Genomic DNA, 22,239 nt, shown 5'->3' with positions numbered 1-22,239 from the left:
TAACACATCTCTCAAAACCAAAAAACAAACTTAACATGGTCATTGGTGGCTTGTGAACTATTTTCATTACTCAGTAAGTCAATACAATAGGACATGAGCTTCTACATCTGTACCCTCACTGATTGCTGAGCTCAGTTTTCTTATGTTCCTAGCTAGGAAGCTGTCCCTTCCCTCCTCCCCCCATGACCTGTGTTGTGTTTTCCATCGAGAAAATATTCCTACAGAGAGAAGAGTCACTCTCTGGTAAAGGCATATGAATAGCTATATTCCATGTTACTATATTACAAGTTCTATGAATAATTAATAACAGTCTTGTGAGTGCTAGTAGTTAACCTGAGACCCAAGTCATTCATTTTTAACACTATCCTTTTTGGGCAATCTACTTCCTTAGTGATACTGCCTCGGAAACCCAAGGAGGGATCACTATGAGTCAGACCCGACTGACTCAACTGCAGTGAGTTCTTTTTTTTTTTTTTTTTTCCCCTTGGTGGTGTAGTGCCTAAGAATTTGACTGCCAACCAGGAGGTTGGTGGTTCAAACCTACCAGCCATTCAGCGGAAGGAAGACTGAGAAATCTATTTCCATAAAGATTTACTGCCTAGGAAACCCAATGGGGTTCGCTATGAGTCAGAATTCTCCTATATTGCTCATTTTCAGCACTATCGTTTTACTGAAGTGTAATTCACTTACTGCAAAAAATTACCCTTTCAAAGAGTACACTTCAGAAGTTTTTCATACATTCAAAAAGTCGTGCACCTATTACCACTAATTTCAAAGCAGTTTCACAACCTCACAAAACCCCCTCACCTGTTAGCAGTCGCTCCCTATTCCTTCCAGTTACAAACCCCAGGCAATCACTAATCTACAATCTTATAAGAAACTGAATGGAAACACAAGTGCTTTATTTTGGTTTTCATTGAATTATTGGTGCTTTTGTAACAACAAAAATTCTTTTTAATCTTTTAATTTATTTCTTATTTGTCTAAGTCATTAATTTTATTGATCACAGCACTTACTATTTAAAAAAAATTCCTTAAAGTAGCAAAAATATTACTATAAAATGACTTTAGAGGGGAAAAAGAAAACTTCTGTAATACTGTTAACTTTTACCATCTATCTCATCACAAATATTGCTTTCTCAGGTAACTCTTTGATTTCCCTGACTGCATCAGAAGGCATCATCACACTGCACTCCATAAATTACTTTCAGGACACTGATTACAACTTGTCATTACCTATTTATTTGTATGGCTCTTTGATTAATGTCTGTTTCTCTCCCTAGGCTGCAAGATCTAAGAAGTCAAAGTTTTTGTATATTTTTTTACATCCTTTGTACTTCTGGAGCCCAGCATAGTATCTTTTATAAAATAGGCTTCTAATAAATACAATTTATGACTATTAAGAAAAATAATAAAACATGTATTAATCTCTTTTTGTTGATAGCTGTTATATGCCATCAATTTTATTTCAACTCATGAAAACCTGATTTAAAAAAAAAAAAAAAAAACTCACTCCATCAAGTCGATTCTGACTCATAGTGACCCCCTTTGGGTTTCCAAGGTGGTAAAACTTTACAGAAGTAGATTGCCCAGTCTTCCTTCCACAGAGTGGCTGGTGGGTCTGAACCACCAGCCTTCTGGTTAGCAGCCAGGTGTCTTAGGCACTACACTACCAGAGCTCCTGGTAGTGTAGTAAAATTTCTTCTATGGCTTTTCCTTGGTTGAAATCTTTACAAAAGGCATTTACCAGGTCTTTTCTTCTGTAAGCAGCTGTTGGATTTGAACTGCCAAACTTTCAGTTAGATGACTGCTTAACTATTTTGCCATCAGGGCTTCTTTTCTTTTGACTAGCTATGGATCATAAAACCCATAGATTTTTCAAATGTTTTGTGCAGGTAGCATAGCAGAATCCAATACAAAATCCAAGAGAGGCAGTGGAGTCAGAAAGGTCTAGTTTTTTTCACCTTCACTACTTCCTGCCTGAGTAGCCTTGGAACTTGAACAGTAAGTGACTTCCGTACATGGTATATAGTACAGGCTTCTTGTTGCTCTTAGGTTGCATCAAGTGGGTTCCTACTCATAGCGACCCTATGTACAACAGAACAAAGCATTACTCAGTCCTGCGTCATCCTCACGATCATTGGTATGCTTGAACTCATCATTGCAGCCATTGCATCAATATATCACATTGCAACCATTTTTGAATTATACCCAGCAAAATTATTCACTGACCCTCTACTTTACCAAAAATGATATCCTTCTGCAGGGATTGATCCCTTCTGACATTATGACCAAAATATGAGAGACAAAGTCTGGCCATTCTTACCTCTAAGGAGGATTCCACTTGTGCTTTCTCCAAGAAAGGTTTGCCCATCCTTCTAGCAGTCCAGGGTACATTCAATATCCTTCACCAACACCACAATTCAAATGCATCCATTCTTCTTCGGTCTTCCATATTCATTGTCCAGGTCTCATAAGCATATGAGGCAATTGAAAATATGTTGGCTTGGGTCAGGCACATCTTAGTCTTCAAAGTGACATCTTTGCTTCTTAACACTATAAAGTGGTCTTTTGCAGCAGTCTTTCCCAATGCAAAATGCCATTTTATTTCTTCACTGCTGTTTCCATGGGCATTGATTGTGGTTCCAAATAAAATGAAATCCCTGACAGTTTCCATCTTTTCTCCATTTATTGTGATGCTGCTTATTGGTCCATTTGTGAGGATTTCTGATTTTCTTTATGTTGCAATGTAATCCATACTGAAAGTTTGTCTTGAGTAGTCTTTGAGCTTAACCAGTAAGTACTTCATGTCTTCTTCACTTACAGCAAGCAACATTGTGTCATCTGCATATCATAGGTTGTTGATGTGTCTTCCTCCAAATCTGATGCTGTGTTCTTCATATAGTCCAGCTTCATAGATTATTTGCTCAGCATACAGGCTGAATAGGCATGATGAAAGGAAACAACTTTGACACACATCTTTCCTGATTTTAAGCCATGCAGTGGCCCCTTGTTCTGTTGAAACTGTCTGCTTGTCTATGTACAGTTTCTTCATGAGAACAATTAAATGTTCTGGAATTCTTATTCGTCACAGTGTTATCTATAATTTGTTTTCATCCATAAAGTCAAATGCATTTGCGTAGTCAATCAAACACAGGTAAATATCTTTCTGGTATTGTTTGTTTCAGCCAAGATCCACTGACATCAGCTATGATATACGTTTTCCACACCTCTTCTGAATTTGGCTTGAACTTCTGACAGTTCTCCGTCAATATACTGGTGCAACCAGTTTGAATTATCTCCAGCAAAATTTTACTTTTGTGTGATATTAATGTTATGGGATCACCTTTCTTTGGAACAAGCACAAATATGAATCTCTTCCACTTGGTTTGCCAGGTGCCTGAATTCCAAATTTCCTGGCATAAAAGAGTAAGCACCTTCAGGGCTCTTGTCATTTGTTGAAACATCTCAATAGGTATTCCACCAATTATTGGAGCCTTATTTTTCATGTATGCTTTCAGTGCACCTTGGAACTCTTCCTTCAATTAGTTATTTTCAATATGCTCCCTCCTGAAATAGTTGAATGTCACACAATTATTTTTGATATAGTGACTCTCTGTATTCATTCAATCTTCTTTTGATGATTCCTGCATTGTTCTATATTTTGCCCATTAAAAACAAAAACAACTCACTGCCATCGAGTTGAATCTGATTCATAAGGACCCCTCCTTGGGTTTCTGCGGCAGTATCTCTACAGAAGTAGATTGCCCAGTCTTCCTTCTGAGGAGTGGCTGGTGGGTTTGAACCACCAGCCTTATGGTTAGCAGTCAAATTCCTCAGGCACTACGCCACGAGAGATCCCATTAGGGTCCTTCAGTATCGCACTTCAAGGCTTAAATTTTTCTTCAGTTCTTCCACCTTGAGAAATGCCAAACATATTCTTTCCCTTCGATGTTGCAAATATATGCCTTTGCACATTTCTTTATAATATTTGTTTGTCCTCTCAAGTTGTTGTCGTTAGGTGCCGATGAGTCATGTCTGACGCATAATGACCCTATGCACAACAGAATGAAACAGCACCGGGTACCGTGCCAGCTCCATGATCCTTGCTATACTTGAGCTCATCGTCACAGTCACTCTGTCAATCCATCTCATTGAGAGTCTTCCCCTCTTTTGTCGACCCTCCACCTTACCAAGCATGACATCCTTCTTCAGGGAATGATGCCTTTTGACAACATGACCAAAGTAGGTGAGATGAAGTCTGGCCATTCTCCCTTCCAAGGAACATTTCGGCTGCACTTCCTCCAGGACATATCTGTTAGTTCTTTTATCAGTTCATGGTACTTTCAGCATTCATCATCAGCACCACAACTCAAAAGCATCAACTCTACTTCAGTCTTCCTTATTTTTTTTTCTAGCTCTCACTTACATATGAAGCTATTGAAAATATCATGGCTTGTGTCAGGAATATCTTAGTCCTCAAGGAGACATCCTTGTTCCTCAGCACTTGAAAGAGGTCCCTTGTAGTGGACTTTTCCAGTGCTATACGTCATCTGATATCCTGGCTGCTGCTTCTGTTGGCGTTGATTGTAGAACCAAGCTATGTGAAGTCTTTGACAACTTCAATCTTTTCTCCATTTATGCTGCTTTTAGGTGAAGTTGTGAGGATTTTTGTTTTCTTTATATTGAGATGGAATCCGTACTGCAGACTGTATTCTTTAGTCTTCATCAGTAAGTGCCTCAAGTCATCCTCACTTTCAGCAAGCAAAGTTGTGTCATCAGTATATCGCAGTTTGTTAATGATTCTTCCTCCAATCTTGATGCACGTTCTTCTTCATATAGTCCAGCTCTTCGGTTATTTTCTCACTACATAGATTGAATAACCAAGGGGAAAGGATACAACCCTGACTCACTCCCTTCTTCATTTTAAATTATGCAGAGTCTCCTTATTCTTTTCGAACAATAGCCTCTTGGTCAATGTACAGGCTCTTCATGAGCACAATCAAGTTTTCTGGAATTCCCATTCTTCTCAATGTCATCCATAACTTGTTATGATCTACACAATCAAATGCCTTTGCATAGTCAATAAAACACCAGTAAACATCTTCCTGATATTCTTTGCTTTGAGCCAAGATCCATCTGACAGCAGCTATGATATCCCTTGTTCCACGTCCTCTTCTGAATCCAGCTTGCACTTCTGCAAGTTCTCTGTCAATATACTGTTGCAACTGTTTTTGAAATCTTCCATAAGTTCTTACTTGTTGTGCTATATTAATGATATTGTTCAATAATTTACACATTCTGTGGGATAACCTTTCTTGGAATAGGTACAAATATGTATTTCTTCCAGTCAGTTGGCCAGGTAGCTGTCTTCCAAATCTCGGCATAACCAAGTGAGTGCCTCCAGTGGGGTATCTGTTTATTGAAACAGCTCAAAGGATATTCCAGCAATTGCTGGAGCCTTGTTGTTCACCAGTTCCTTCGGTGCAACTTTGACATCTTCCTTCAGTACTATTGGTTCTTGATCATATGGCACCACCTGAAATGGATGAAGATCTACCAGTTCTTTTTGGTACAGTGACTCTGTGTATTCCTTCCATCTTCTTTTGATGTTTCCTGCATCGTTCAATATTTTGCCCATAGACCCTTTCAATATTGCAACTCAAGGCTTAAATTTTTTCCTCAGTTCCTTCAGCTTGAGAAATACTAAGTGTCTTCTTCCCTTTTGGTTTTCTAATTCCAAGTCTTTGCACATTTCAATATAGTAATTGGCTTTGCCTCCTCAAGCTGCTCTTTGAAGTCTTCTATTCAGCTTTTATATATTGTCATTTTTTTCCGTTTGCTTTAGCTACTGTCTGCTCAATGGCAAGTTTCAGAGTCTCTGCTGTCATCCATTTTGGTCTTCTTTTCTCATCTTTTTAGTGACATCTTGTTTTCTTCATGGATAATGTTCTTGATATCCTCCCACAATTCTGGTTTTTGGTCATTGGTATTCAGTGCATCAAATCTATTCTTTAGATAGTCTCTAAATTCAGGAGGGATATATTTAAGATCATATTTTGGCTCTTGTGGACTTGTTTTAACTGTTTTTAACTTCAAGTTGAACTTGCATATGAGCAGTTGATGGTTTGTTCCACAATCAGGTCCTGGCCTGGTTTTGGATGAAGATATTGAGCTTTTCCATCGCCTCTTGCCACAGATGCCATCAATCTGATTCCTGTGTATTCCATCTGGTGAAGTCCATGTGTATAGTGGCTGTTTGTGTTGTTGATCAAAGGTATTTGCAATAAATAAGTCATTGGTCTTACAAAATTCTATCATACAATTTCCAGCATCATTTCTGTCATCAAGACCAAATTTTCCAACTACCGGTGATTCTTCTTCATTTCCAATTTTTGCATTCCAGTCACCAGTGATAATTAACATAACCTGATAGCATGTTCGGTCAATTTTAGACTGCAGAAGCTGATAAAAATCTTCAATTTCCTCATCTTTGACTTTGGTAATTGGTGCATAAATTTGAATAATAGCCATATTACTGTTCTTCCTTGTAGGCACATGGATATTATCCTATCACTGACAGCATTGTACTTTAGGACAGATCTTGAAACATCCTTTGTGATGATGAATGTCATGCCATTCCTCTTCAAATTGTCATTCTTGGCATAGTAGACCACATGGTGGTCTGATTCAAAATGGCCAAAACCAGTCAATTTCAGCTCACTAACACCTAGGATATCAATCTTCATGCATTCCATTTTATTTTTGAGAACTTCCAAATTTCCTAGATTTGTACTTTGTACATTCTACATTCCAATCATTAATGGATGTTTGCAGCTGTTTCTTCTCAATTTGATTCATGCCACGTCAGCAAATGGAGGTCTCAAAAGCTTTACCTTATCCATATCCATAAGGCTGGTTCTACTGTAATGATGCAGTTTTTTCCCAGTCCTATTTTGAGAGCTTTCCGACCTAAGTGGCTTATCATCCTGCACTGTATTGGACAATATTTTCTGGCTATTCATAATGTTGCCCAGTAATGTATCAGGCAGGGTTTCTCTGCTATTCATATGGTTTTGGACCTGACCAATTCTTTGAGAAGTGGATGGCCTCCTTCTTCCTAGTGTGTCTCAGTCTGGAAGTTGTTGAAATCTGAGCACCATGTGCAACCCCACTGGGGGCACAGCCTCAAGCCTGACAGCAACATGCCACCACAGTAGGACAAATTGGCACACAAGTTTGTCACCATTAGCTGACCTCTCAAGATGGCCTTTTGCTTCACCATATCTTCCATTCACTTTAGCTACTCTCCGTTCAAGAGCAAGTTTCATAGCTTTTGTCATACATTTTGGTCTTCTCTTCCTTTCCTGTGCTTTAAATGATTGACTTTTTCTTGTATTATATCCATGGTGTCATCCCACAACTCATCTGGTCTTCAATCATGGGTGTTCAATGTATCAAATCTATTCTTTAGATTGGTCTCTAAATTCAGGTGAGATATCCTCAAGGAGCTCTTGTAGCATAGTGACTAAGGCACTTGACTGCTAACCAGAAGGCTGGTGGTTCAAACCCACCAGCCACTCCTTGGAAGGAAGACTGGGCAACCTACTTCTGTAGAGATGGAAACCCAAGGAGAGGTTGTTCTGAGTTGGATCCAACTTGATGGCAATGATTTTTTTTTTTTTTTCTTTTGTGTGTGTTGATTGTGGATCGATGTAAAATGAAATCCCTGAAAACTTCAAACTTTTCTCCATTTATCTTGATATTGGTTATTGGTCAAGTTGTGAGGGTTTTTTATTTCTTTACGTTGTGATGCAATCCATGCTGAAGACTGTTGTTGTTGCTGTTGTTAAGTGTCCTCAAGCCAGATCTGACTAATAGTGACCCCATGTTCAACAGAACAAAACACTGCCTGGTCCTGTGCCAGCCTCAAAATCCTCACTATACCTGAGCTCATCAATGCAGCCACTGTGTCAGTCCATCTTTTGAGGGCCTGCCCCTCTTTCATTGACCCTCCACTTTACCAAGCATGGTATCTTTCTCCAAGGAATGTTCCCTTCTGACAACATGATCAAAGTAGGAGAGATGAAGTCTGACCATTCTTGCTTCCAAGGAGCATTTTGGCTTCACTTATTCTTGGACAGATTTCTTAGCTTTTTGGCAGTCAGTGGTATGTTCAGTATTCTTTGTCAACAAAACAACTTAAAAGCATCAACTCTTCTTTGGTTTTCTTTATTCATTGTCCAGCTCTCACATACATATGAGGTGATTGAAAACACCATGGCTTATGTTAGGCACAACTTAGTCCTCAAAGAGATATCTTTGCTATTCAGCACTTGAAAGAGGTTTTTTTTGCAGCAGATCTGCCCAGTGTAATACATTGTCTGATGTCTTGACTGCTGTTTCCATTAGTGTTAATTGTGGAACCAAGTAATACGAAGTCTTTGACAACTTCAATCTTTTCTCCATTTATTGTGATGCTGCTTATTGGTCCAGTTTTGAGGATTTTTGTTTTCTTTATGTTGAGATACAATCCATACTACAGAGTGCAGTCTTTAATCTTTACCCATAAGTTCTTCAAGTCATCTTCATTGTCAGCAAGCAAGTTGTGTTGTCTGTGTATTGCAGGTTATTAATGAGTCTTCCTCCAACCCTGATGACTCATTCTTCTTCTTATAGTCCAGCTTCTAGGATGATTTGCTCAGCATGCAGATTGAATAAGTATGGTGAAAGGATACAACCCTGATGCACATGGTTCTTGATTTTAAATGATGCATTATCTCCTTGTTCTATTCCATTGACAGCCTTTTGGTCTATGTACCAGTTCCTCAGGAGCATAGTTAAGTGTTCTAGAATCCGCATTCTTTGCAATATTATCCATAACTTGTTATGATCCACACAGTCAAATGCTTTTTCATAGTTAATAAAACACAGGTAAACATGCTTCTGGTATTCCTTGCTGTTAGCAAAAATACATCTGACTTCAGCAGTGATAAACTTCCTTCCAAGTCCTCTTCTGAATCCAGCTTGAATTTCTGGAAATTCCCTGTCAAATTACTGCTGCAACCGTTTTTCAATTATCTTCAACAAAATTTTACTTGCGCACTATATTAATAATATTGTTCAATGATTTGCACATTCTGTTGGATCACCTTTCTTTGGAATGGGCACAAATATGGATCTCTTCCAGTCAGTTGGCCTGGCACCTGTCTTCCAAATTTCTTGACATAAATGAGTAAGCACAGCCAGCACTGCATAGGTTTGCTGAAATATCTGAATGGGTATTCCATTAACTCCTGGAGCTTTTTATTTTTCCCCACCAATTCCTTCAATAAAAGCTTAGGTTAAATTAATTGTCTTGCAAATTTCATATTGTTCTGAAGGTGATTAAGAGGTCCTTTAGGACGTGAGCTGAAGTAACATCACACCAGGAAGGTTCAAAGTTTAAAAGAAAGTTCAGCTATAAGCTACAAGCTTCCCTGATTGCCACACTCCCCATTGACACAGGAATGCCTTTTAGTGTCTATAACCAGGTGATTGCTGTCCTCCAGAAGGAGCTCTAGGCATTTATTTTCCTCTCCTTTAATTCTTCACAATTGTCTCCTGCAAAGCACTCCATGCCAAAGGAAGACGAATGCTACAACTTCAACTTAGTTGCCTTCTCAAAACATGGCAATATTGGACCTCGTTATTAAAAACTACTATATGTGTTGCTCTCTACTTCTTTAGACTTTTTACCTTTTAGCTATCGGGGGGAAACAAGCCATTTCAACTGGTAAAATGGAGGAAATTGTGGTCCATCTTTTGTTTTTACTTGTAATTTAGGGCTTTTGTTTCTGGCTTCATAATTTCGATGGGGAAGAAAAACATCTATATATTCAGTAGTCACTAATCGATTTTTAAAGATGAGCTTTAACTTTTTTTTTTTTTTTTTTTTTAACCATAAGTGCATGCAACAAGGCACAATAGAATTAGAAGTAACTGGGACTTTTCATCAATAAAAATCACATATTTTTTTTTATTGTATTATAATTAGAGCAGATGCTTCAAATATTAGTTATACTCATTACTACCAAATACTACAGGAGTTATTAGACTTGCTGCAAGACCCTCTAATCTATCTCATTAAGATGTACATATTTGTGATTTTTAATTATAATTTTAAGTACTTTGAAACTATATTTTAATGTAATTGGTTCACTTTTAAGCCTACATATTTTACTCTATGCACTTAAAAGATGACTATAAGGAGGGGTATAGGCTTCATCAGCATGCACAAAAGAGTTTAGGAACCCTTACTCTAACCTGATTCTTCCCTGATAACCTCTTTTTCTCTTTGGCATTGTCTGCTTAATCTTACCTTCATGATACTGAAGCTCTGTGTCTGCTGCATTGGCCTAAGAAGATTTGGAAAATATTAGCTCCATTGGAGGGACCTTTGTGACACTTTTGTTTCTTTTCCTAACAGGCCAAACCAAAGCAAACCAAACTCATTGTCATTGAGTCTATTCCAACTGAAAAGACCTCCTTTGGGTTTCTGATGCACTAAATCTTTAGGTAAGGAGCTCTGGTCTTCCTTCTGCAGCCTGGCTTGTGGATTTGAACCAGCAACCTTCTGTTTAGCAGTCAAATGCCTTAGGCTCCTAACAGGCCAGGTAACCTGAATCAGAAAAGTCTGAGTGATAACTCAGTTTTAGGATTTGGGAAGATACATCTAGTCTTAGGGTTGATTTAGTGTTGACACTATTTAGAACTATAAGCTAAATATGGTTCACTTTGCTCACTAATTCTCCTGGGATCTTGAAATGAAGGTTTGCTCCTTGAAATGCAAGGGTAAAATGATGAAACTTCCTTTGATAACAGGGAGGAGAGCAGATGCACACCCCTATCCTTAGGGTGTCTCTTTGAAAACATAACGTGTTTGACAATAGGCCATTCTTTTTGATTTTACAGTATAAGATAAGGGGCTTCCTAATATAAGTTCAGTTACATCTCTGGAAAAGCCATGCTGTTGTTGTTGTTGTTTGCCATTGAGTCAGACCGGACTCATAGCAACCTCTCCTTGGATTTCCAAGGCAGTTATCACTATGGAGGTAGATTGCTCAACCTTCCTTCTGACGAGTGGCTGATGGGTTTGAACTGCCAGCCTTCCGGTTAGCTGTCAAATGCTTTAGGCACTACGCTACCAGAGCTCCATAATTAAGCCCTAATCCTTGATATCTATGAATGTAAATTTGTTTGTAATTCTTTGCAGATATAATTAGTTAAATTAGCACGAAGTCATGATGGAAAAGTCCTAATCCCGTTTTGGTGATATTATTATCCAAGGGGAGAAGAGATGAAGAGCCAGATAGATGCAGAGAGAAGACGGCCATATGAAGAGAAAGGCCGGGACTCGAGTTAGGCTGCCTCAAGCCAAGGAACACTGGGGCTACAAGAAGTTGAAAGAGATCAGGAAGATCTCCCCCTAAAGTCTTTCAAGAGGCAAGACCCTGCTATCACCTGGAATTCAGACAACGAGCCTCCAGAATTGTCAGGGAAAACATTTCCGTTGTTTAAAATAATTTACTTTGTGATAATAATAATAATTATTTTACTGGATATTATTGTGTGAAATTTTGTCTAGTCCTCATAGTCTTCTCTAGACAAAGAGTACTGTATTCTAGATAGATATTCAATAATAAAACACAATTTTTAAAAAAGCCAGAAATCACAATAATTAAGGCAGTTTATAGTCATTAACTACATAATTATGAAACTAGGCATCTATTTAAAAAAATACAAAACTCAAGGTCTTTTAAAATAAAGATCAAGTAATATTTAAATAGAAGACCTGGAATAAAAATTTAGATATTTATTTCTTGTACTTAAACAATATAATTTAATCAAATTAGGTCATATGATGTTACTAATGATAGCTTATTCTGAATTTGGGAAACTATAATTATGAACTGTATTATTACTATTTTCATTTGTTTCTAGGCTTTCTTTTCAGTTGATAGAGTAAGAGAGCTCTCCTTTTGAAAACCTTTGTAATATTATATATGGTTGGAAGGTGAATAGAGATTGGTGCTAGATGACTACTAGATATGCAATCCTAACATATTTGTGTCTATGAACTTTGGACAACTCAAAGGTCATTGGTAATAGAATCCTTAATTTAATTGTTCAGCAGAATCCAGGACTTACATTAGTGTAAATAAAAACAATGGTATTAAAATTAATGTAGCAGATTTTCAAAAGATTGAGTTAGCACTGACTAATTCTTAAGCACTGACTATTAAGGCATTCTGTTTTGTTAAAAATAGTATTTTCTATTGCATTTCAGATGGAGAATTGCATAAGTTATTGCCAGGAATTTACCTCCTGGTAATGCTCATAAATAGCCTGGAGAAAGATTTCATAAATAAGTGGAGGACTCATAATTTCATCACCTCTCTTAGCACCATACATCCACTCATAAAACATTTAAAGAACTGAAATAGGCCAAGCAGTCTTAGGTTCTAGAGATATTACGAGTTGCTTTGCAGATTGAACCAGCTCATATACAGAGAGCAGGGATTAAGTACATAGACTCCAAAGCAAGACTGCTAGGCAAGTGTAACCCTGAGCAAGTGACTGACCCTCTCTCTGTGCTTATAAAATAAGGATATTGATAGTCCCCACTTAATGAGGTTGTGATGAGGTATAATATGTTGTTGTTGTTATTTGCCGTTGAGTCAGCCACGACTCACAGCGACCCCTCCTTGGGTTTCCGAGCCAGTATCACTACGGAAGTAGGATTGCTCAACCTTCCTTCTGAGGAGTGGCTGGTGGGTTTGAACCGCCAGCCTTCTGGTTAGCAGTCAAGTGCCTTAGGCACTATGCTACCAGAGCTCCTGAGGTATAATATAGTATGTGAAAAAAAGAGTTAAATCTGTGCTCATACAGGTAAGCTCTTATTTCCTTTCAGCAGTCTTCTTCCTTATCTACCTGCTTGACTGAGTACATGAAATTATGCTATCTTCAGTTTACTCTTTCTCCTAGATAGAAGTTTACCCACATGCTAACCTCTAGGTGTAAAATATCTTATCTCCTCACATCTTAGGCTTCATCTGAGTCCTTCTTATCAATATTTTTAAGATTCAATTAACGTATCATTTTTATTAAAGATGATTTCCCTGAACTCTTTTCCTAACTTAGAAACACTTCTATGCTCTGTGTCCACAATATTCTTGTTTTTATTTCTAGCAATGTATCTTAATACAGCATACTACTGAAAAAAATTGGCCACTGAAAACCATAAAAGTAGCAGTAAAACACTACTGATATATAGTGTTGGAAGATGAGACCCTCAGGTTGGAAGGCACTCAAAATATAACTGGGGAGGAGCTGCTCTCTGAAAGTAGAGCTGACTTTAATGACATGGGTGGAGTAAAGATTTTTGGACCTTCATTTGCTGATGTGGCACAATTCAAAATGAGTAGAAACAGCTGCAAACTTCCATTAATAATTGGAACATGGAATGTACAAAGTGTGAATCCAGGAAAAATGGACGTTTTCAAAAATGAAATTTGTATCCTAGACATTAGTGAGTTTGAAAGCACTAATATTGGCTAGTTTGAATTAGACTATCATATGTTCTACTATTTCAGGAATGACAAACTGAAAAGGAATGACATTGTATGTATCATCCAAAGAACATTTCAATATCTATCCTGAAGTACAATACTGTCAGTAATTCATTAACATCCATACACCTACAAAGAATACCAGGGGCTCTGGTAGCTTAGTGCCTAAGACACTTGACTGCTAACTAGAAGGCTGGAGGTTCAAACCCACCAGCCATTCCTTGGAAGGAAGATGGGACAATCTACTTCCGTAGTGATACTGTCTCGGAAATCCAAGGAGGGGTTGCTATGAGTCAGGTCCGACTCGACAGCACATAACAACAACAACAACAACAACAACAAAGATACCAGTTAATATGACCATTATTCAAATTTTCACACCAATCATTAAAACCAAAGATGAAGAAACTGAAGATTTTTATCAGCTTCTGCGATCAGAAATTGTTCAAATATGCAATCATGATGCACTGATAATTACTGGTGATCGGAGTGCAAAAGTTAGAAACTAAAAAGAAGCATCAGTTGTTTGAAAATATGTCTTTGGTGATAGAAACTACTCCAGAGATCTCATTATAGAAATTCACAAGACCAATGACTTATTCATTGAAAATATTTTTAAACAACATAAGCAGTGCCTATGTTTCAGACCTTGCTGTATGGAAAACACGGGAATCAGATCGTCTACATCTTCAGGAAGAGATGACAGGGATACTCAATGCCATCAGCCAAAACAAGGCCAGAGTCTGACCATGGAATGGACCATCAGTTGCTGTTATGCAAGATGAGTTGAAGAAACTTGAAAGGAGTCCACAAGAGCCAAAATACAAATTTGAGTCTAACCCACCTGAATATAGAGACCATCTGAAAAACATATTTAATGCATTGACCACCAATTACTGAAGACCAGAACAGTTGTGGGAAGACATCAAGGACATCATACATGAAAAAAGCAAAGATCATTAAAAAGACACCAAAAGAAAAAAAAAAAACCCAAACCTACTGCCATAGAGTGGATTTTAACTTGTAGAAACCCTACAAGACAGAGAAGACTGTTGTATAGGTTTCAGAGGCTGTAAATCTTTATGGAAGCACACTGTCTCACTTGTCTTCCACAGAGTGGCAGGTGGGTTTGGTTTGCCTCTGAAATCTTTAACAACTATGCCACCAGAGGTCCTTTAAAAAAGACAGAGAAGGCAGAAAAGACTAAAATGGATGTCACAAGACTCTGCAAATTGCTTTTCAACAGAAAGTAGTAAATGGAAGAAATGAAAAGATAAAAGTTTTAAAAGGGTAGTCGAACTGAAATAAAGTTTTATAACGAAATGTGCTAAGACTTCAAACTCAGTGTCATGGAGTCAATTCTGACTCACAGTGCCCCTCTTTGGGTTTCTGAGGTGGTTAAATCTTTATGGAAGTAGATTGCCCAGTCTTCCTTCTACAGACTGTCTGGTAAGTTTGAACCCCCAACCCTCTGGTTAGCAGTCAAATGCCTTAGGCACTATGCCACCAGAGTTCCTTGTGCTAAAGACCTAGCTAGATTTAGAAAATCAAAACATGCTCAGCATTTGTCGAGGTGAAAGAACTGAAGCAAAACTTCTACCTCGAATTGCAATTTTCAAGGATTCTATGGGCAAAATTCTCAACCAACACTGATGAAAGCAGCAGTCAAGAAATCAACGGACGTGTTGTATTGGACAAAACTACTGCAAGGGAGCTCATTAAAGTGTTAAACGGCAAAGATGTCATTTTAAAGACTAAAATGCCTCTGGTCCAAGCCATTGCCTTTTCCATTGTCTTATATGCATGTGAAAGCTGGACAAGGAATAAGGAAGATTGGGGAAGAGTTGGCATCTTTGAATCGTGGTATTGGCAAAGAATACTGAAAATACCGTAGAGTGCCAAAAGAGGGAAGAAATTTGTCCTGGAGAAAATGCAGCTTGAACGCTTCTTAAAAAAGAGAATGTTCAGACTTAGTCTTACCTGTTGTTGTTGTTATGTGCCATCGAGTCGGACCCGACTCATAGCAACCCCTCCTTGGGTTTCTGTGGCAGTATCACTACGGAAGTAGATTGCCCCATCTTCCTTCCGAGGAGTAGCTGGTGGGGTTGAACCACCAGCCTTCTGGTTAGCAGTCAAGTGCCTTAGGCACTACGCTACCAGAGCTCCCTACTCTTACCTAGTTTGTTCATTTTGTAAGAAGGGACCATTCCCTGGGGAAAGATGTCATGCTTGGTAAAGTAGAGGGTCAGTGAAGAAGGGGAAGACTCTCAACAAGATGGGTTTTCACAATGGCTGCAATGATGGGCTCAGTCATAGCAAGGATTGTGAGGATGGTGCAGGACCGGGTAGTGTTTAGTTCTGTTATACCCAAGGTCACGATGAGCCAGAGCTGACTTCAGAGCCCCTAACTACAACAGTTGTCCTTTAACAGTTCATATATGTTTATGCAGAAAGTCTCATGTTAATCAGCTGTCAGTTAGATGTTCCCTGTAAGTAAGCTACAACAATGGAAAGTCTCTAAGAGTATATAGTATTGGTACCATGGCCAGTGTTCCCAAACCATATGATTTACCTTTCAATGTTCTGAAGTCTAACAGGAACTTTTGGTATTACTCACATCAGAACTATCTTTACACACGGATCTTTGTCACATTGGTAAATATAGATAATTATTGCATCCTGTGAGTACTAGTGGTGAGAGTGTAACCAAAACAAAACAAAACTCATTGCCATCAAGTAGATTCCAACTCATAGTGGCCCACATTGAGTTTCTAAAGTGGTAAATCTTTATGGAAGTAGATTGCCCAGTCTTGCTTCCATGGAGTGGCTGGAGGGTATGAAGCACCAACCTTCTGGTTAGCAGTAAGATGCCTTAGGCACTGTACACCAGAGCTCCCTGGGGAGATGGTAGATTGGAATATTTTATCTAAAGTGAAAACAAGGGAAATTATGGAAATGAGAGTGCTAGTCAACCACATCATCAGAGAAAGAATAGTCTAGGCATTGAAGACAGCAAGTGCAAAGTCCCTGAGGCAAAAGTGTGATTAGTTCTTAGAAAAAACATAAAGGTGATCACTGGAGCTCAACGGGAGTAGAAGAGAATAGTAGAGAGGTCAGGAAGGTCAAGATATGTGTGGGCAGATTATAAATACAGTTTCTTAATATAAAAACGTTGGCTTTTATTCTGATTTGGGAAGCCACTTGCGTATTTTGAGTAAATCAGTGATATGACCTGAGGTATATATATATACATTTAATCATAAAATATTTAAAACAAAAACAAAGACTATCACTATGAACCCCCATGTGCCCATGACCTAGCTTTGAAAACTATCAACTAATGGTTAATCTTCTTTCTTTCTTTATTTTTTAAATTGTTTTACCTATTTCAAACCTGTGTTTTAATTAAAACAGACCTGAGTTATGTTTTAAAGACCACTGTGTTGTGTTGAGATGTTGTGTTGAGAAGAAGCTGTACAGACAACAAAGGAAGAAGGTAAGCTAGTTAGAAGGAAGGCTAACAGGTAAGAGATGGATGCCCTGGGTTAAGGTAGAGGTGTTTCTATTGATATAAATGCAATGCCATCAGGTGAAATAAATCAAGTCGTGGATATTATTGGAAAAAATATGGAATCTGGAACTATTTGTGATTTATTTTCTGTATCTAATATTGAGTCAAATTATAGATCAGAATGATGTGTGACTTTAGTATATATATAAATAAATAAAGTGACAGAATTTGAATAGATACTTTACTAAATATGAATCATAAGAAGAGAAGAAATTACTTGCTAGACACATTTTTTTTTTTTTTATCATCAAGTGAATTGAAGGAAAAGATATCCTGTTCTGCTATCATTTAATATATATGACATTCTCATGAGATAAACTGCAGGGTTTCTCATCACTGAGCAGGACTTAACACAAGATGCTATCATTTTGGATCTACTGTTCTGACAAATATAATCTTCCAATGCCCAGCTTAAGCTCTTGAAAACATTTCCTTCAGATTGAAAATATGCACTAATTCCTTTAGATGATAAAAATCTATCCTCTAAAATAGACAAACTTTGCTAATTCTTATATTTTAATTCAATTTAGCAAATATTAAGAACCTGATTATATGAATTAATGTATTACAGAGTTGAAGAGTAAAATGTAGACTATGACTTCATGAAGTGTAATGTCTTTTAGTATGAGACTAAAGCAACATTACAATAGAAAGCAATATTGAATTTAAGAGTTTTTTACAGAGTATTGACATACTTATGTACACTTTTGTAAAAAACTTAATTAATGGTGAAAAGTATGTTGTTGTTATTATTATATGCCGTCGAGGTGGACCTGACTCATAGTGACCCCTCCATGGGTTTCTGAGGCAGTATCACTACAGAAGTAGATTGCCAGTATAGCCCCTTAAATTTTTTTTAAAATACTCAAATCATATCCTATTTTCAGGAGTGAGTGAATGTGTATATTTATATAACAAGATAAATAAACTAGTTTTAATTAGTTTAAAAAGACAGACATATATTAGTTCAAACAAAACATACACAATGCAAAATGCAATGTATGTTTCCCAGACATTTACTTCTTTAGGATCACTGTGTTGATAATCACAATTCCCATATATTTACACTCCAATATTTGTCAGCATTCCAATATTTGTTGTATTCATCAATTGAATCTTCAAAATAATCTATTGGATTATGAATTATCTAGTTTTAAAGATAAAAATCAAGGCTTAACCAGCCTCATATCATAGAGTCAGTAGGAGAATTTAAACCCAGATCTGTACTTCTCTCTAAATTATCTGTAGATAAGCTCTTTAACCAACATGAAATATACTTAATTGGACAATCATTGCTTCTGTGACATTTCTGGTTCAGAAGGATTTATTGGTATACAGTACAGCAAATTCCCTGTTGAAATTGCTATTTCTATGACCAACCAATAGAGAAAGACATTGAAAAGCAGTAGAATTATTTTAGCCAGGGTACTCTTAATGAATGCATTATATGCTCTTATGTTTCTTTATTTCTCACCTAAGTTACTGACTGTTATCTATTTAGTAATTTATTCCAGTGATCAACATCTATTCTGTTAATCTAGTTTGCAATATCTTCTGTTTTCCTTCACTGGAACATCTGTATAATTGTCTGGCTCCTGTAATTTTTCATAAATTTTATACAGTTTCTGACTTATAAAGAAACAAGCAAACACACAGCCATTGAGTCAATTCTGACTCATAGTGACCCTACAGGACAGAGTAAACAGCTAATAGGGTTTCCAAGGCTGTAAATCTTTACAGAAACAGACTGCTGACCTTTCCTCAGTTAGCAGTCAAGCACTTTAACCACTAAACCACCAGGGATCCTTTCTAATGTTTGTTGTTGTTGTTAGGTGCCATTAAGTTGTTTCCGACTCATAGTGACCTTATGCACAACAGAAAACAATATTGCTTGGACCTGTTCCATCCTCAAAATCATTGTTGTGCTTGAGCCCATTGTTGCAGCCATGGTGTCAATTCATCTTCTAATTTTTATTAACGGCAAATTTTGAAAACTGATTTTTTAAGTTTAGTGTATTTTTTACAACTATAAACAAATTTCTTTTGTATAACTCTAAATTCTAAGCATGTCCACTCTTTCTTTCAAATTTCCTATAAATGTCCATGCCAATAATCTCCTTTTTTCTGTTTGATAGAATTAACTACAAAGCAATTATCTTTGTATTCCTTTTATGTTCTAATAGGTGAAACCATTAATGCAAGTCAAGAATTAACCAGCTGTTCTGATATTAATACAGTGACCAGTTAGTCGATGCCCACCATTTCTTTATTTCTTAGCATTTTGAAGTAAATTTCAATTCTCTCCATCTTAGAAATGAGTAATCATAAACTAAAAGAACATGACTTGTATATCTACAGAAATTATATACAGATACAAATATATAATTTTAATAAGTGGTACATTACAATGCATGTCAAAAAAACAAAAACAAACTCCCTTCCATCTAGTCAATTCTGACTCATAGTGACCACCCATTGGGTTTCTGGGCTGTAGATCTTTACAGAAGTAGATTGCCCAATCTTCCTTCCATGGATCAGTTAGTGGGCTTGAACTGCTAACCTTCTGGTTAGCACCCAAATGCCTTATCCCCATGCCATCAAAGCTCCTTACCATGCATATCAGACCCTCAAAATTAATACTCCTAACTATCAGATTAGATCTGTTTTATTTTTTCACTGAAATTCATAGTAAGAAATATACTTTATATCATGACCCAATGCAAATGCACATACATGCCTATTCATATACATGTATGTGTGTGTGTGTGTGTGTGTAAATAAGAGCCCGGGAGGTTTGTCATTTGCTGCTTACCTAAAGATTGGAAGATCAAACCTACTCAGCGATTCAGCAGAAGAAAAGATTTGGCAATCTGCTTTCATAAAGATTACAGCCAGGAAAACCTATGGAATGCTTCTACTTTTTAACACATAGGGTCACAATGAATCAGGGTTAGCCTCAATGGCAGCTAGCAGCAGCAACAACTATAATATATATGTTGTATATGTGTATATATAACTGAGAAAAGTTCCACAAATTTACCCTTGCATTGACTTCTAATATTTTTCTCCTTTATAAATTTCTCTTCTTTCGGGGGGTATCCTATTTGATACAATTGTATGTCATTTATAAAAATACTCATCATGACCCAGTTAATTGATTTCATGACTCACTGGTGGTGACCCATCCTTTGGAAAATATGACCTAAATGATATCATCTCCAAGCCAATTCTGTGCCCTGCATTAGGATCATTCACCTGACTAGGGAGTCTTTGGTAACCTTCCACAGTGATATCACCGTTTCACTTCCTTACTGAAATCTCCTTTTCTATTGTATCTTTATCCATATATAGAGAGAGCTATATACGGAATATAATTTATACACATGTCCTTTTAGACAACTTTATTCTTAGGAGAAATGTATATGCTTCTATATACTTACTTCAGATAATAATTTGTACATCACAATGTGTGATACTATTTAAATTACTGCGTTTAGCTACTTGTGTTAGAATGCTGGTTTCAGTGTGTTTGTTTTTCATTTATTCAGCCAACATGTTCTGAGCATCTAACATTTCTAGGCACTCTACATGAGGGCAATGCCTTGGCTCTCAGTGAACTCACCTGCTATAATGTGCACATTGTTTTAGAGACAACTGGGAATATAAGCCTCCTTCCATAACCATTTCAATATTGAATACAATGAAAAATCCTATGCTAACATATCTGCTTGCTTTTCTCTATTTCACAAATGCTGGCTGTATGTTAAAGAGTTCATTTCAAAACTCAGAAATGACTTTAAACATATCTTGAGTATTTGTGGCAAATAATAAGAATGAAAAAGAGAAAAATATATGCTTCTTACCATGACAACTTGGTAGGGCTCTATTCCATCCAGGTCTTCCATCATCTCCCATAATACAGGTGAGTGTTGAATAACCCTGAAGGACGTAGCCTGCATCACAATAATAGGTCACTGTTGACCCTAATTTATAATCCATTCCAAGTCTGGTACCATTCATTATATTGCCAGGATCAAAGCAGGACTCTCGGAGTTTTGCTGTAAAAGGGTAATCATATGAAATAAATTCCTTTGAATTACTATTTTTTATGAAATGTCTAAGACATATTCATTTCTTCCTTCAAAAGGAGAGGAAAGTGCCCTTTCTGTTTCTGTATTGGGGCACAAAGTATAAACTAGCTCTTAACCATATCTGAAATCTTGATAGTTCATGTTGATATCTAGGAGAAAAAAAAATCATAGTATGTAATCTTATTAAAATTAGTATGTAATACAGTCAAACATATGATTTTTAAATTTATTACTTTAAATTAATATGTGCTATAATCCATGGATAAGTATTTTTCAATGAAATATTTGAAAAAAAAGCAGGATCCTTTCTAACATTTATTTATTTTGAGTAAGAGCAACCTAAATTATCTTAGGATTCACAACATAAAATGGTGGCTCTGATAGAGTCTGAGGCCAGAACTCCATTTTGAATCAGAAGCAACTTGTGCACTGAGAACACAGGCTATCATTTCTGTAACTCCCCACAGTACCCAGAGTAAATTATCTGGTAAGTAACTTCAGAGGAGAATGTGATTTTGCTTGCTTAAGCAATTGCTTACTTAAGAATACACAGTGCTCAGAAAACTGGGTCCAAAATAATTATCAGAACAGATGCTTATTCAAGGTAAACTTTAAAATTACGTATGTCCTCCACGCCTCATGCAAAGAGGATCTCATGACTGATTAGAAGGTAAATGAATCCAATTTAGTGACTACTTTGTGACTATGAGAAAACAATTTTAGAAATGTATGTAATTTCCCACCCATCAGATGTACCCTCACACAATTTTATAACCATTACCTAACTGTCAACCAATCACTGAATTTTTATTGAAGTTTCTTATATATAATTTTTTTTTTTTTTTATTAGGATTTGGGTGACGATTTACAGAGTAAATTCACTTTTCATGCAGCAGTTCACATATACTTTGTCTCATGTCATTGACCAAAATTTACAATGCAGTAGCTCCCCTCCCACTTCCTCCCCA

The 22,239-nt window shown here is 37.0% G+C and overlaps 1 protein-coding gene across 1 annotated transcript in view; it reads right to left on the bottom strand.

The window, feature by feature from the left end:
* The window catches only part of CSMD3 (CUB and Sushi multiple domains 3), a gene marked incomplete at its 5' end in the record, with an annotated part of 1,439,134 nt that overhangs the window by 341,668 nt on the left and 1,075,227 nt on the right, over nucleotides 1-22,239 (bottom strand). The window contains one exon of the mRNA XM_007955674.2: nucleotides 21,044-21,238. Coding sequence (XP_007953865.2) covers nucleotides 21,044-21,238 — 195 coding nt within the window. The remainder of the gene's footprint in view (nucleotides 1-21,043; nucleotides 21,239-22,239) is intronic.

Source organism: Orycteropus afer, unplaced genomic scaffold, assembly GCF_000298275.1.
Source record: "Orycteropus afer afer isolate SDZICR_OR568_19922 unplaced genomic scaffold, OryAfe1.0 scaffold00530, whole genome shotgun sequence".
NCBI lineage: Eukaryota > Metazoa > Chordata > Mammalia > Tubulidentata > Orycteropodidae > Orycteropus > Orycteropus afer.
Note: the sequence above shows the minus strand (reverse complement) of the source record. Positions and strands in the feature narration are given on the sequence as shown.